The following is a 17,050-nucleotide window of genomic DNA, read 5'->3' on the forward strand; positions in this document are numbered from 1 at the left end:
ATTTGGCTATTATACAGTAGGAACAGACAGATTTGCCCATTTCCAACCTGTGTCAGTTTGGCAGGCCATTCTGCCAGATCTTTTCAGCAATGATTAAAAAATGTACCGACAAAACTATGTGGGGAAAGTTATTTGTTGAAATAAAAGCAGTTACTGGACAAAACACTTTCAGATATCCAGAGTTGGCGCTGCTGAATCCTTTCACAGGAGATAACACCCCGAGTGCAAATCCCTAGTAAGGTCTCTCTTAGTGGCAGAAGAAGAAGGAGTTTGGATTTGATATCCCGCTTTATCACTACCCGAAGGAGTCTCAAAGCGGCTAACTTTCTCCTTTCCCTTCCTCCCCCACAACAAACACTCTGTGAGGTGAGTGGGGCTGAGAGACTTCAGAGAAGTGTGACTAGCCCAAGGTCACCCAGCAGCTGCATGTGGAAGAGTGGAGACGCAAACCCAGTTCACCAGATTACGAGTCCACCACTCTTAACCACTACACCACACTGGCAGCCTGGCTCATTATGAGATATGGGAAGAAAAGGGGGGGGGGAGCTTCTTTGAACAAACCGGTGTAATAAATTAGGGCGAATAATGCTTGTGGGGGGAAACGACTAATAAAATAAAGTTAGCACAATGTATGAAGCATAAAGGCTCATTTGCAACTGACTGGTGCAGGTTTATTATGACTAAAAATAAAAATAAAGGATTCCCCTCGCATTCTAAAACTTTTAGGTTAGCATGAGCTGCAGGGTAGGAACTTACGTTATTTTGGATGTGTTGCCTAAACTCCATCTTCTGGGTTAGAGTGGGATATTTTATGTATGATATTGTTATATGTTGCAAGAATCTTTTTTTTTTTTAATTATCACAAAATATGCATTTAGAATGTCATCTTGTTTAGAATTGTAGGAAAAACAATTGTTGTGGCCTCTCCTGCCCTGAGATTGCCCGGCCAGAGTTATTCATGCTCCTGTTACATGAGGGTTAGATTACCGCAATGTGTTGCTTGTGGGACTGCCATTTAGCTCCAAGACATTCCTTCGGTTGAAATAATGCCATGCTCCCAGCCTCACTGTCACTGCCTGGCTGTCAGAAAGCCTTGCTGATCCACTTGTCAACCACCCAGAGACCTACCAGTAAATCCCAATCTACCTTCTGCCTACCCCAGCTCCAAACCTTTGGAAGTGGGCACGCCATAAATGAATCATGTGTACAAAAAAATCCGGATGCAAAACGTTTGGGCACCCATATCAAGCTGGGTTGTTTACATTTTATTTGTCAAGTTACTGGTGGAGTCAGTTTTAAGTTAAGAAATAATAATTAAAAAAGAGAAAATAGTTAGCATGATGGAGTCAGAACACACAAAAACATTTGGTACAGTATACATATTTAACCAATGAGCACAGGAAACCTCATGTTACTGCGGCCATCTACGTATAACGCTGGCCATGACTGATGTTGGAACATCTGCAGGTGTAAACTAATTCACTGCGAACGTCACCGGGAGCAGCAAAACTACTTATCAACTGTGATGCAGTGAACGGCATATCCCAGAGATGACTGCAACAGCAGTGCTGTGAATGTACGATTCAGAATGTGTTATTTTACAAAGCTACCTGGTGTTTCCACAATGTGACACCTACTAGTTGCACCGCGGTAGAGACAAAGGAGCATTTTGTAAGCAAACGGATCTTAAATGCAATCTTCATTTTGGTGGGGACGAATAATATCTACTATTATTTCTGTTTATGTCTGCATGCCGAGTGTTTACCCGACTCATCTGCAGAAGTCGTAAGGATGTCGGCAGCTAGCAGGTCAAACTACTGAATGCCATATTCATTAAAATGGTTGCAATACTAACAGAGGAAGCGACAAACATAAAACTCTCAACTCCCTTGCACGTATTAAAATTCCACAATGTTTGAAGAAAAGGTGAGCAACAGCTAAAATTGGTTTTCTTAAACGGGTCCAGATAAAATAGCTTGAATTTTAGGTGAAACAGGGGACAAAGAGCAGGCTTGTTTGTTTTTTAAGGCAAAATTCCCAATTGCAAAACATGTGTCACAACTGGACACTACGTGCAAAGTGACACGTACAACGCCACTCTTGCAAGTGGCAAGCTATATAGAGAGCCCCTGCCCCTATTTCCTATGAAGCACTTTCACATAGTCACTTGCCATTGCTTGCATGAGCCAAAAGCTGCAACCCTCTGTCATTATTGAGTAAGCAGCAGTGAGAACGGCGGTATATTTCCAAGTAAACCTGCACGGAATTTCACTGGGTCTCACATAACTTCCACAAGCCTTGGTGGTGCAACGTGCTCTAAGGTTCTGAAGAAAACCCTTTATCTGCTAAAGGTGCAATTTATTTTAACTCAACTGCACTCCAGCTAGCCTAACTCAATCCACTCCAGCTAGCCTTTGTGGCTAGAACCTGCCTCCATTTCTTATGTGACTGAGTCAACTCATAGTTACTGATCAGTTTAAAGAGTACCTGCAGTTAGGTAACCTTTCCATTAGTCTTTGGGCAAGTCCAAACACTGGTGCAGGTTTGTGAACGATAACGTTGTTGTTTGTACTAAATGCAAGCTTGCGTTAAGGAGAAACAGATCGGATCTGCTTGAGGTTGCCCACTTTGGGGGCAGAGAAGCATTTTGGCCTCCCCCTACTCAACTACCTCAATCCACTGTCACTGAAAGCTCTTCAGTCTCTGCTTAGGGGCTGTTTGTGGGCCTGGGAGAATCTTGAGGTCACCACCACCTGCTCTTTAGGGCATGAGTCAATGGAGAGTCCATGGCGTCACATCTCCCCACCAATGCTTCCATTAAGAAAGGAATACTTCCAGCTCAGGGGAACAGCCCTCCTCCTCCAACCAGACTTCCAGAGATCTTCCCTCAGCCTTTTTGGGGACTCTGACTAACATCACAATTCATTCGAGAACCTTTTAGCACAGGTTGGGGAACCTTGGGCAATCCACACAGCATTGGATTCCAGCTCCCATCAAAGCCAATGATCAAGGGTGATGGTAGCCCACCAACATCTGGAGGGCTGAAGGTTCTCCATCTCTGTTTTCGCAGGAAATGCTCATGAACTCAGTACACAGCTAACGTGTGTAGCATTTCAACCAAACTCTTCACCACAGCCAAGCTTGACTGGGATGCAGGAGGGGGCTGGGCGGGAAGAGTACTCAGCCTGTAACTGATTGGATAATCCAAAAGGTGGAAAGCTACTTGGTGTGGACCAAGCATGTGATGTGCAAACATAGCTAGAAGAGTGCTACATTGTTGGCAGGCGCAGTGCTACTGGTATGATGAAACAGACTGGGGCAGCAGCATTGCTTAGGGAATAGCGCTCTCCATTTCCCAAAATGTCAGGAGGAAATGATTACAGCTGTCCTGCTCAAGAAGCAGTGAGCTGGACAAGGGATACCAATCTAGCCAGAAGGGCACCGTGTCAACAAGCTTTCCCTGAGCCCTCTGTGTCACACTGCTGAATGCTACATTGAAGGAAAATCGAGGCAAGCAATAAGCCCTCATCAACTCCGAGTCACTGTGCTTCTTTGCTTTGAAGGCGAGGTCATTACAGCCCTGTACGGCCACAATTTGGCCCACTTCTGAAACTGCCCGGTGGATGATCCATTCCTTGGTTCAGAGGGAACAGACAACAAGCACTAGTTTTCCAGGCATGCAGCTATGGTACGGACATTTCACCAAGCTGCAGGAGGGGTGTTTGGTGCCCTTCTGCATCTTTGAATGAAATGTATCTTAGCTTCCCCCCTAAGTGAAGCCTTTTCAGAATATCTATTACAGAGAAAAACAAGAGCCATCAGAAACAGGATGAAAACTTCAAACAGGGGTCACCAACGTGGCACCCGTAGGCCTTCCCAGGAGCTGCTCTGCTTGCCTCCACTGAAGTCTTGAAGGAAGCCTTTTACAGGAGCCAGTAGAATAGGTTACAGGAGGGGCATGGTTACATTACACGGGAGTGCGGTGCTCACGAGAGTTTCACAAATTTGAAAATGTCTGGTGAACCCTGAAAATCAGCAGGTGCAACACAGAGTCTAATGGAAGGCAGGGAACAATCGGTCATTGGCTTTCATGGACAAATAAGTTTTGCGCTGCGTTTTTTTAAAAAGCTGATATCATCCAGTGGACTGTTGTTATATAAATCTGATAAGGCAACCATTTGTGGGACGGATTGGGAGTGGGGAGAAAATGAGGCAGATTAGTCTGAAAACAACTGGCATTATTTAATTTCAAGTATTTCCTCCCACCACATCCACCTTAAAGAAGCCAGTTGCAGAAATCTCTTTTGATACGCCAGGGTTTTGCAACGTCTCCAGATTTAAAAGCATCGTTTTTTTACGTGCACAGACCCAGGTTTGCTGTCGTGCAGTACATGAAACAGGCCTGTACTGCCATGTTCATTACATGCTCCAATAGGTATTAATTAAAAACAGAACAGAGAGAAGTTTCCAAGAAAATAAAATAAGAGCAGGGCAACCACTGCAGAGGGTGGGAAGATAGGAGCCATTGATGGGTTTGTGAATATTGTCATCTTCAAATTGCTTTTTGCTTTTCCAAAGGGTGTACACAGGTAACTAGACAAGGAACAAACAAAAACCCCCAAACAAACAAGACTCTTGACCCAAATGTTAAAGGAGGTCACTCAAGGTTGCTGTTCAAGACGAGGAGTCTATAGATAAGAGTCTTCAGGAGGGCTTGATTTCAGCTGCTATCAAGCATTAAGACACTTTCCCGTAGTCACTGATGAACAAAACTGCAAGTAGTTGAACAAGAAGAAAGTCAACACAACTCAACAAGACACATCCTGGACTTGAAGGAAAAGTCAGCCATGAGCATCCGGGGGGGGGGGGGATCATCATCTCTTACCTACCACTGGTTCAAAGTCAGTATCAGTTATCTTCTACTACAGTTACAGGTGCTAGTTTTACGTGTTTAGCAATACTGAAAGCAGTGTCACTCAAGTGGGGGGCTCCCTTTGCCTGAAGGCAAAGCAGAAGCATTTGCTAAACCGATCATTTGTTTGAGGAACAAAAGATGCAAAGGTCCCAGTCATACAATTTAGCAATAGGGCGAGACTATGGTTAAAAAGCTGCCCCCCCCCCGAGGTTTGTCTGTAACTCGTTTCAACTGATTTTTGGTGCAAAGGATGCAAAAAAAAGGAAGAAGCTTACTTCAAACCAATTAGTTAGTGCCTTTTTAAAAAAAAGATATTCCATGAAAGGTTTGTAACAGATACTCCTGTCCTCTCTCTATTATGGAAATAAGAAAGGATTTGACGACACATACACACTTGTGCACAAGCCTGATGAGCTCTTAAGAATAAAAGCAGAGCAGAGCAAGGAACTGCTGTGCATTGAAACTAAAATGCTGTGTTTCATTGCCTACTTATGTTTAAGTCAGTTGTCAAAGCCTCCGCATGAGCCTAACAGTGAATTTAGCCCATGGACAGAGGCACGCTTTTAGGTCATTGACCAAATCAGAACACCCTTGTGTAAGTGGATAAGGCTCAAGTAAAGACACGCTTCCTCTTTGCAAGACGTAGAAATGAAGGATTGCAAGAGATGCCACCTGCGATGAGTTGCAGTCCTACACAAAAGCAGTCAGTAACCATTTTCAGCTTTGGGGAGCTCATCCACAGATTCACGCTGGGCCTAACCACTGAGGAACAGATCCAGGAGTGGCACTCCCTGCCGACTCTTCTCCAGAGCAGGGAGGAGCCATTTCTGCTCCGCTCTCCCTGTTTCTCTTCGGTCCCATCTTGCTCTCCATTAAAATCTCGCCGGAACCTCTTCCGAAGCAGTGCATAGTTAAATTCCAGGAGTAAAGGAATTCACAAATACTTGGCTGTCCTCATTCGGCATATCAGCAGCACCAAACTACTAAGCCATGGAAGAGTCGCCGGCTGCCCATCTCTTGAGGATTGCCCAGGAAGCTCCAATTAAGTTGCTTCTTCAGCAGGCGCCCTTCGCTGCCGGGCAGATCTCCTCTGTGGAGCAGCTGGCACATCCTGCTCTGCTTCGGGCTCAACCACGGCATTATCCCCTTGTTGAGATCCTGTGTCTCCTATCAGCTCTCGTAAGAACCGGAACTGCGATAGGAAGAGGTGCCAGACAACGTACCAACCTACAGAAGGTGCCAGGAAAGGAAAGAAAAGTTGATGTTGTGAACATCTACATAGGAAAACAAGAAAAGGCTGTGCCAGGGCAACTAAACACACACACACACTGCCCCATACACGAATAGATGTTGTATGTGTAGATGCTTATGTTACCTTTGGCACACACAGAAAGCTTAAGTGCTAGTGTGATGTAGCTGCTAGACTGTCGGGCTGTGACAGTGAAGATCAATGTTCAAGTCCCCACTCCACACATCATCAACATCATCACCATAACCATTATTGTTTTATATACTGCTTAATCAGCAAAGTGGCTTCTAAGCAGTTTCCAAATATAAAAGACAATTACAAAATATTAACATGTTTTAATTGAAAATACACAATAAATACACACAGTTCCATCAAAACATCAAACATTTTAAATGTGCAATATTTTAATAAACATTTTAAACCTGTAGATTTAAAATGTGCAATAAAACAAGCCTGTTAAAATGGAATAACAATTAAAGCAGGAGGTTGGAGTCCAGAGATCGGGGGCATGCTTGTCTACACTGATATGTCTCCAAGTGCGAGTAGGATGATAAAACTTCAGAGGCAGTGCTATTTTCCTAGAAAAGGAGGTGCCGGAAATCACTGTGAACAACTCCTTTGTTCTCTTATAATGGCCGTGGCACCCAGCTGAGAGGTGCTGGAACTGAGTTCCTGTAAGTTCCCCTGGGGGGAGCCCTGTTCAGAGGACTGTTGTAAGGATAAAATGCAGAGATGGGAACATGTGTGCTGCCTTCAGCTCCCTGGAGGAAAGGCAAGACAACCTATCTAACTGTTGAGAATCAGCGTGGTATAGTGGTTAGAGTGTCAAACTAGGGCCAGGGAGACCAGAAAGTTGTATAAATCCAGACTGTAAAATCCAGAGATTTCAAGTCAATGATGAAAGAAACTGAAAGGCAGATTGTTAAAAAGGACAGCCGCACTGCAAAAGCAAACATAGCGACAGTAAAAGCGAGCAACCTTGAATAATAATAATAATAATAATAATAATAATTTATTATTTATACCCCACCCATCTGGCTGAGTTTCCCCAGCCACTCTGGGCGGCTCCCAATCAAATGTTAAAAACAGTACAGCATTAAATCTTAAAAACTTCCCTAAACAGGGCTACCTTCAGATGTCTTTTAAAGATAGGATAGCTGCTTATTTCCTTTACATCTGAAAGGAGGGTGTTCCACAGGGTGGGTGCCACTACCAAGAAGGCCCTCTGTCTGGTTCCCTGTAACCTCACTTCTCACAATGAGGGAACTGCCAGAAGGCCCTCGGCGCTGGATCTCAGTGTCCGGGCAGAACGATGGGGGTGGAGATGCTCCTTCAGGTATACAGGAGGCTGGTTGTTAAAGGCTTTCAGGTGCTCCTGCACCTGCCGGCTACATGCTCACATCAATTTTTGTGGTTTTACATCCCTTGTTTTTCCCTATCCAGTTACACCTCCTGGTTGTTATGTTTAAAAAAAATAAAAAATCTATGCCACAGATCACTTGTCTGCAGGAAGCAAATACTATATTGTCACAAGACACCATCTAATGTTCAAAGTCTTTGGTGGTTTGGTGGAAAGAAGCCCCTTTTACCCAACACTCAAATGCTGAAAGAGTGAAGCTTGAGCAAGTCACCTGGAAAAGCAGCAAAGCAAAAGTAAACAAAACCCAGCAGCTTTTAAAAGCATCTGCCAAATTCCTACAGGGGCCAGAACACCTCATCTCAGCATCTGAGGATAAACAGCTGTATCCATCTCAGTCACAGCAGGACCAGAGCAACACAAGGAGAGGAGGGCAAGTACCTTAAAACACAACTCCCTTGACAAGTCTGTGTTCTATTCCTAGAATCAAAGATCTGGGAAGAACCTTGCAGGAGGAGCGATGCCCCCACCACCTCTCAGGGCAGGCCGTTCCATTGGCAAACAGCTCTTGCCAATAGGTAGTTACCGCCTGGTGGAAACTCTAGCCCACATGGCCCTTAAATGTAAAATGTACGATGATCTCCGCCAACAATTTCTAGACCATCTATGTATTCCAACATGGAAACCAGAGATGGAGGTTCTGCGCTTCTTATTACAGGGGAGAGACCAGGACTCACCAAGACAGTAGCTAAGTTCCTCTATTTGATTTTTTTGTCGCCAAAGTATGCTACAGGATCCTGCCCTTGCTGGAAACCCACAGAGATGAGGCGGGTTGCTCGCCTCTTCTGCCCTTTGGCGGGTGACTGTGCCGTTGGGGTGTGTGTGTGCTGATATCGCACTGGCCTATCTATTCTGAATGTATTCTGAATGTTCTTATGTGATGCCAATAAAGGTTACTTGACTTGACTAGGTAGTTACACCTAATGTTTGGCCGAGATCAGTTACCCTGTAACATCCACCCACCGGTTCTAGCCCTGCCCTGTGGAATAACAGGGAACAAGCCATCTTCTGTGTGTGGCAGCCTTTCAGATATTTGAAGGCCGCTCCCAGTTCCAGCCCAAGACATTCTGCTCCCTGCCCATATTCTTTAGCAACATGAATTTAAATTTAAATTTCCCAATGTCCACAAGCTTTTGTTTGCCATCAGTGAAGGCCTTCAGTGAATACAGAAAAGGTCAGGAAATTACATTCCATGCATAATACATACTATACTAGGTGAAAATTTGAAAAGATTTCCAGTTTCTTGTATTAGCAATATAGATTTTCCCCCAAACTTGATGCCATGTTCAAAATGCTTTTTTTGAAGCAACTCTAAAAGGTCTAGGATTTGCATAAAAGGAGACAATTTCATCTATCACTTGTGTACTACTGTTGTTGCAAAAGCTGCACTTGGCAATTTTCTACCCAACTCTTGTTGGGAGAGGAAAGTGCAACTTACGTGGGGGTTACTTACTGGGGATCGCACCTAAAGCCAAAATTGTGTGTGGTCAAAACCCCTCGGCTTCAATGGTAGGTAGGATTGCCAAAGTCATTATTCCTGTAACCCCACCCCCTTTATTATTTATCTATATTGCCATGTATGTAAAGCTGAATGCACACAAATAAATGTAAGTTGCATGCATACTGTATTTAACAGGTGTTTGTACACAAGCTGTGTGCCTCCATGAATTGTGAGAGTATCGGAATGTGGTGGGGAATCTCCTGTCAAGAAGGGAACCCCTTCCCCGTTCCATATAAAGCCATCTGGACACTTACTTAACAATAGCTACAGGATAGCATCCTCCAATGCACCAGAGGCAGCCATGTCATTCTGTCTAATGATAAGGGTCCAGCTCCAACTGCTATCATATCACCCCTTAAGTGTCTTGGAAGTCAAAACATGCACAGCTTTTTCAGCCACTTATTTGCCTTCCCCCCCATTTTATAAACCATGCCTCCATTTCAAAAAAAGGCTGCATATGTAACATCTACAGCTGTACATTTTGTTCTACGAAAAAGTGCTTTCAATTCGACCCACCTGGGTATTGAAACAAAAACATTTACGGCAATTTAGTCATACAAGCCAAAATCTTGCAAGTGTCTTATTTTAATGCACCAGGTGTTGTGGCTTCATTGCAAATGTAAAAACCCTGCAGGGTTCACTAACTTCTGTCATTGTCACATACCATCACCAGTGATAAGGCAGTGGGAAGGGAGCAGTGATGTCTAGGGGTTTGTGAAGGATCCATATTTCTGGATCAAGGAGCTTGGAGCTGCGAGAAAGCTGTTGGTTCAGCAATAAATGCCCAGATCAAATGGCTCTTTGCTGGCAGCCTGGTGATCTGCTGGGGCACTGCTCCCCTTTCTCCTCCTTTTAGAAGACCTTAGGTTTCAGCTGGGCAGGACTGAACCCCGACAATAGGCTCATGACGAGCTTACGCGACACTCACTGAGTCCTTAGGGACTGCAGAATGTGACACCCCTCTAAGCTTCGTGGTTCAGCACTTGGTTCAACATTCCTTTCATTTTTATGAAGAGCTGCCTTATACCAGATCAGGCTGTCCATCTAGCCAAGGACTGTCTAACCCCGAGGGCCCCATCCACACTATCCATTTAAAGCAGCACCATACCACCTTAAACAGCCACGGCTTCTCCCAAAGAATCCTGGGAAGTGTAGTTTATTAAGGGTGCTGGGAATTCTTAGGAGGCCTCTAAGTGCAACAATTCCCAGAATTCCATGGGAAGAACGGCCACCTATTAAAACCACCCTGAGAACTGTCCCTCTGTGAGGGGAACAGGGGTCTCCTAACAGCTCTCTAGCAACCTTAAGGAACTACAGCTCCCAGAATTCACTGGGAGAAGTCATGGCTACTTAAGGTGGTATAATATTGCTTTAAATGTGTAGCACAGCAGGGCAGCAGCTTCCCGCATTACCTGCTACCTGATCCTTTTAACCAGAGGTGCCAGCAACTGTGCCCCCCCCCCCCGCCAGTGGTGCACATGCTCATCCCACTATCACCCCCGCCAGGCAATTTTCTTTCTGTGCTTTGGCCAGTTGCAAAACCTGTATGATTAGAGATAAAACAGGGAAAAATAAATGGATGCCAGCTATCATAGCACCTGTGGCTGTCTTAAAAACCACCAACTGCTTCCATTCAAGCCCAAAGCTCTTAAGGGTTAAATAACTACACACTGTCATTCAGATAACACAGACTCTTCTTAACTTCATTCCTGGCTATTTTTGGAAGCTGGAGGATGATTCTTTATTGCTGCTGTTTTGGGACTATAAGCTACTGCCTGGACACCAAGATAGACTCCATCTAGCAAACTTCCACGCCACCAAAGTCCTTTCTATCAGTTTGGTCTTTTGAAAAGAAATCTAGATAATCAACTCTGGTGACATCTTACAATCTCAGTTGGAATTATGTTTTTAGTAAGTGATTAGGTTTTCATCTTTTCTTGAGTAAAAAAGGGAAAGGTGACCATATTCTTTACCTCCACTCAGCTGCTTCACCACAAATCCAGGGTGGGTGTGTGTCCTAACACACCCACACAATTAGAACAACAGGTTTAACGTGAATCCGTTTAAGGGCCTCTTGTCTGACTATTCACCCCTAATAAGAGTGTGGCTTGTTTATTTTTATGTCTATCACTTATATTTATATCCTGCCTTTATTCTAAGGAGCTCAAGAAATCATATGCTGTTCTCTCCTTCTGTTTTATTATTAGAACAACCACCCTGTGAGGTAGGTAAGGATGAGGGTCAATGGCTGGCCCAAAGATCACCCAGCGACCTTCCTGGCTGGGTGGAAATTTGAACCCACATCTCCCCTTTTTGCAGCACTTGTGGTTTTCTAGCTGGACCACAATGAGCATGATAATTTAGCATCCTTCCCAAAATCAAAGCGGACAAAGAAAGGCTGGGAAAATCAGAATTGTTTCATGCTATTGCACCTTTCTCTTCTTTCCACCACAGGAAAGGGAACGGAGAGACAGGAGAAAGGCAAGACACTTCTGGTTACTGGAAGATAGATCAATAGAAAGTACTCACCGCAAAGCACCAGCAGCAGAAAGCAAGCGAGGGCGGCCACGACGACCAACAAGGACAGGCCAATGCTTTGCCACATTTTCGCAACTAAGAGCTGGGGCTTTGCTTTTTACGGTTCCCTTGGGTTAACTGCGGGAAAGACGACGAGGAGGAGAGAGGCGACGGCAACATCGCTGCCCGCCAGGAGTGGGGAATCCACCGCGACAAGCAAACGGACGGACTGGAGCGCGCCTGCCCCCTTTCCCGAGGGCTTCGCGCTGGCAATCAAGAGGCAGGGAGTTCCGCAGGACGAGGGTTCCCGGAGCTCGAAGGGTGGAACAGGGGAAATAAATGAAGCCCAAACTACACTGATTAAAAATTAGTCAGGGGAAGGGGCTCCCAGGGCTATGCGGAGTTAAGAAAGCAAGAGGAGCGGCGGCACCGGTGGTCCCGAAAGGGAGACGTGCAGCTGAGAGTGGGCAGAGCGCTATTTCCTCCCGGCCCGGAGGCTGAGAGGCGGCAGCTCCATCGCTCCTTCCGCGGGGGGAGGAAGGGCGCCAACACCGTCGCCCCCCTCCACCAGCCGCAGAGTGGTTTCTCCCCCTCCCTGAAAACACCCCCGGCAGCCGCAAAAAAAAAAAAAAGAGCCGGGAGAAGGAGGGAGGGAGCTCAGCCTCCCATCACCCGGACATGGCTGTCTCTCTCTTTTCTCCGGACGCTTCAGCGAAGGCATCATGGGAAGTGTGGTTTTAACGTAGAGGTGAGATCCCTGGCGGCGCACGGAAGAAAGCGAGCGATTGGGACTTCGATTCCCATCGGGCCTTGCGGGTGAAGGCCCGCCTTCCCCGCGCTTGGCGCAAGTTGATTGAAAGACGCGGGGGCGGGGGGGTGGTGGAATTGTCATAGATCCAAATCAGGGCAGTGGTTTTCTAAATCAGGGCAGTGGTTCTCCAAATCGCTTCGGATGGCTGTGGAGAGCGTTTTAGATATAAAAAATTTGAACTTTCACATACACACACATTTAAAACCACGTATTCTTTCTTCCATGTCTGCAACCTGGCTAGTACACAGTATCTTTGCAAGGGAGGAGGACGGGAGGAAAATCAGAAAACAATGCCCCCTGTTAACTTGGTTGGCCACAGACCCCAGTGTCCACCCAGGTTGAATATCTTCATGCAAAAATTAAACTCACTGGGTTACAAACACAGCTTTATTAATCGTGAAAGGGTAGCATGGAATTTGAGAGGGTTGATGAATACTTTAAAAAGCATCGTATGTAAGAAAGAATATCACCAACATGAATGCCACTAACAAGCATAGCATACTACCAAATACAAAAATTGGACAGAGTGCTCTTGCTTATTAGGGCTGCCAACTTACTAAAACCATGCTTAAAATTGAGTGGTTTGGGATATGGTTCTTTTCTTGGATCTTAATTATTGGTTTTGGTAGATTTTATGTACTACATTATTCTAAAGCGGTTAGTCACACACACTGATGAATTAAAGCAGATTAGCAGAGATTAAATCCTGCCGCCTTGGCTGTGCAAACCTGTTCCCTCCTGAGAACAAGGCACATAGCCAGGGCACGATTAAAATCCGTAGTTCCGGATGGGCAGGTGAGCGTGGTTTGAGGGAAATGGCCTCATGGGCCAAACTGGATCCTCTGGTGGGCCAAGATTGGCCCAAGAACCAGGGTTTCCCTACCCCGAGTAAAAGCATTAAATAGTAAAAAGGTAAAGGTACCCCTGCCCGTACGGGCCAGTCTTGACAGACTCTAGGGTTGTGCGGCCATCTCACTCAAGAGGCCGGGGGCCAGCGCTGTCCGAAGACACTTCCGGGTCACGTGGCCAGCGTGACAAGCTGCATCTGGCGAGCCAGAGCCGCACACGGAACGCCGTTTACCTTCCCGCTAGTAAGCAGTCCCTATTTATCTACTTGCACCCGGGGGTGCTTTCGAACTGCTAGGTTGGCAGGCGCTGGGACCGAACAACGGGAGCGCACCCCGCCGCAGGGATTCGAACCGCCGACCATGCGATCGGCAAGCCCTAGGCGCTGAGGCTTTTACCCACAGCGCCACCCGCGTCCCCATAAAATAGTAGGAGTGGTATTAAAAGTCTGGCAAATACCTGAATAAACAGGTATGCTTTCAGTTGTCAGTGGAAACAAGCCATAATTGGGACCCACCTGATCTCCATGGGGAGATCATTCCCAAACTAGGCACCACCGTGGAGAATTAGGCTAGAGTAGGGTTGCCATATTTCAAAAAGTAAAATTCCTGACACCCGCAAAGTTGTTGAGTTTTTGTTGACTTGATCCCATTTTGTTCAGTACATGAAGTGTTATCCTCAGTCGGCATGTGCAATATAAATGAGTAAACGTGAACATTTTAAAAAAACTATCAGGACTTAAACTGCCAATGCTATACTCACCAACCTGTAAGTCCCACTGAACACAATGGGGTTTACTTCATAGATATAGACATATGTATATATCATTTTTTTTTTTTATTTGGCTGCTGAAAGAGCTCAGTCGGTAGAGCGTTAGACTCTTAATCTCAGGGTTGTGGGTTTGAGCCCCATGTTGGGCAAAAAATTATTGCAGTGTAGGGGGTTAGACTAGGTGACCCTCATGGTCCCTTCCAACTCTGTGCCCCACCTTTCTCCTAGTACAGGACACAAGGTGGCTCACAGCATGAATTAAAACAAATCCAGCTACAAACACACAATCAATAGAAATATTTTGAAAAGCACAATTAAATAAGTAACCATGTTAAAGACAGCACTAGAAAAAAAAACTTAAAACTATTTAAAAGCACATGAAGAATAAGAAAGTAAGTACAATATCAATCCTCAGAAGACCTAGCCACAACAGCCAGTTGGCGGTCAAATACCTATCTCAAGAAATAAGTGTCTGCAACTGAAAGGAAAATACGGTAAATCCGATATATCTGTTTAGGAACACACTGCACATGGCAGTGAAATGCAACAGACAGCAGGAGGCATACATAACAGAAGGCAAATATGGCTATAATCGTTATGATAATATAAAATGGATAAGAAGGCAGCTGTTAATCCACGCCAACACACTGAATAGACGGGGTCACGTTCAGTCAACAGCCTCCAATGATTCATTGCCAGGGTAGCTAAGGACAGCAGCAACCTTGTTTCTGATTAATGATTTTCCACGGACCAGTTGTTGTCCTTAACCTCAGTGCCTTGTGTTTGTTTAGTATATAATGTGGCAGCAGGATCTAGCAAACCCTTTGTGACCTGACGTTTTCATTTCTATGCCTTGAGGAAGGCAACAAGAATTCACGTTACGTGGTATTTGCAGTTTGGCTTCTGTCCATTTCTGACACAGCAGCAAAGCGCTAGGTCCTCTCTCTTAAAATAATATTCGCTGCTGTGTGCGCCCCAGTCTCTGAGCAGTGAGAAAATTCAGGGGTGCCAGCACATTCCTCGCATTTGGTTTCCTTGGAATAAAGGGGACCAGAGATTGTAACACATGCTTTTACTTACACATACATCCAGGCTGAGTATAAGTTGGAAGGCCTCATAGCATTAACATTCCAACAAATCTTGCTCTCTGATTGGGTTTCTAGGAGGAGAGGCAAAAGCCATGGCTTTTGTTTCAGCACAGAGAGCAAGTCAGGCCTTTACGTCTTCCCAGCTATGTCTTCCCAGAGCAGACAAGACTGGTCCTTGGCCTGTTGTTCTCTTACATCTCGTATACCTTGGTCTACTGCCAGGTGAGGGAGTTAAGGCCTGCCTCATTTTCTGGAAGTGACACTAAGATTGTTGTTTCTATGGCAGCACACTTGGACAACTCTTTTTGTTATGTAAAAAAGAGTCTTAACAGGCTTGTCTAGGGCCATTAGCTTAACAAAGAGACTGTCTTAAATGCAATACTTCCCCCCCCCTAAAACATATATCTTACATTACATTCCTTTATCGTTCTCATTCCTTTGCTTATTCAGTGGAACCTTGGTTTTTTTAGTGTCTCGGAAGCTGAACGATTCAGAACCCGAGCGACAAAAACACGAAAGTGAATGCTTCCATTTTCGAATGCGCCTCAGAAGTTGAACGGCTTCTGAGGCGCGTTTCTCCATTTTCTTAATGGAATTTACCAACCGCCCATTGCATATTGGTTGTTGAATGTTTCGGAAGTCGAACGGTTTTCCGGAACAGATTACGTTCGACAACTGAGGTACCACTGTATTTCATGTCCTGCCTATGATTTCATTTGACTATAGTATTTTCTAAAATAGTCTGAGAAGGGTCTCCATTCTTCCACAAGCAATTTGTCTCTTTGGTCTCTTATTTTTGCTCTCAATTTTGCCATCTCCACATAGTCCAATAGTTTTAAAGTCCATTCCTCTTGTGTTGGAACTTCTTCTTTCCATTTCCGCACATACAGAATGTCTGACTCTTCGTGACCCCATGGACCAGAGCACGCCAGGCACTCCTGTCTTCCACTCCCTCCCACAGTTTGGTCAAACGCATGCTGGTAGCTTCGAGAATCCTGTCCAACCATCTTGTCCTCTGTCATCCCCTTCTCCTTGTGCCCTCAATTTTTCCCGACATCAGAGTCTTTTCCAGAGAGTCTTCTCTTCTCGTGAGGTGGCCAAAGTATTGGAGCCTCAGCTTCAGGATCTGTCCTTCCAGTAAGCACTCAGGGCTGATTTCCTTAAGAATGGATAAGATTGATCTTCTTGCAGTCCATGGGACTCTCAAGAGTCTCCTTCAGCACCATAATTCAAAAGCATCAATTCTTCGGCGATCAGCCTTCTTTATGGTCCAGCTCTCACTTCCATACATCACTACTGGAAAAACCATGGCTTTAACTATACGGACCTTTGTTGGCAAGGTGATGTCTCTGCTTTTTAAGATGCTGTCAAGTTTTGTCATTGCTTTTCTCCCAAGAAGCAGGCGTCTTTTAATTTCGTGGCTGCTGTCACCATCTGCAGTGATCATGGAGCCCAAGAAAGTAAAATCTCTCACTGCCTCCATTTCTTCCCCTTCTATTTGCCAGGAGGTGATGGGACCAGTGGCCACAATCTTAGTTTTTTTGATGTTGAGCTTCAAACCATATTTTGTGCTCTCCTCTTTTACCCTCATTATACATAAACAATTTACCCAGATTTTTGGGGGACACACACCTCTGCCCCTATTATTCACAAAAGAAATTCTTCAGGCCTTTTGTGAATAACTATTTTAAACATCTTCTTCAATTCCCCAAAGCCTGTTGCTTTTTTACAAGTCCACCACATATGAAAAAATGACCCTTCTGACCCTTCAGCATTTACTTGATAAAAGTCTTATACATCTTGGTCAGTGTATTAGGTGTTAAATACCACCTGTATATAATTTTCAAATAATTTTCCTTGAATGTATAACAGGCAGTGAACTCCATATCTACTTCCCACAACTTTTCCCAGGCAGCCATATCAATATTATGCCCC

The 17,050-nt window shown here is 45.0% G+C and overlaps 1 protein-coding gene across 1 annotated transcript; it reads right to left on the reverse strand.

Moving 5' to 3' along the window:
• Positions 1-1,230: 1,230 nt before the first annotated feature.
• On the reverse strand, positions 1,231-12,282 carry SMIM13 (small integral membrane protein 13). The gene is made up of 2 exons (XM_028737735.2): positions 11,612-12,282; positions 1,231-6,142 (listed from the first exon to the last, which is right to left on the reverse strand). The coding sequence occupies exons 1-2, from the start codon at positions 11,685-11,687 to the stop codon at positions 5,958-5,960; spliced, it is 261 nt and encodes an 86-aa protein (XP_028593568.2). The 5' UTR covers positions 11,688-12,282; the 3' UTR covers positions 1,231-5,957.
• Positions 12,283-17,050: the final 4,768 nt, after the last annotated feature.

The sequence above is a fragment of the Podarcis muralis genome, chromosome 8 (genome assembly GCF_964188315.1).
Source record: "Podarcis muralis chromosome 8, rPodMur119.hap1.1, whole genome shotgun sequence".
NCBI lineage: Eukaryota > Metazoa > Chordata > Lepidosauria > Squamata > Lacertidae > Podarcis > Podarcis muralis.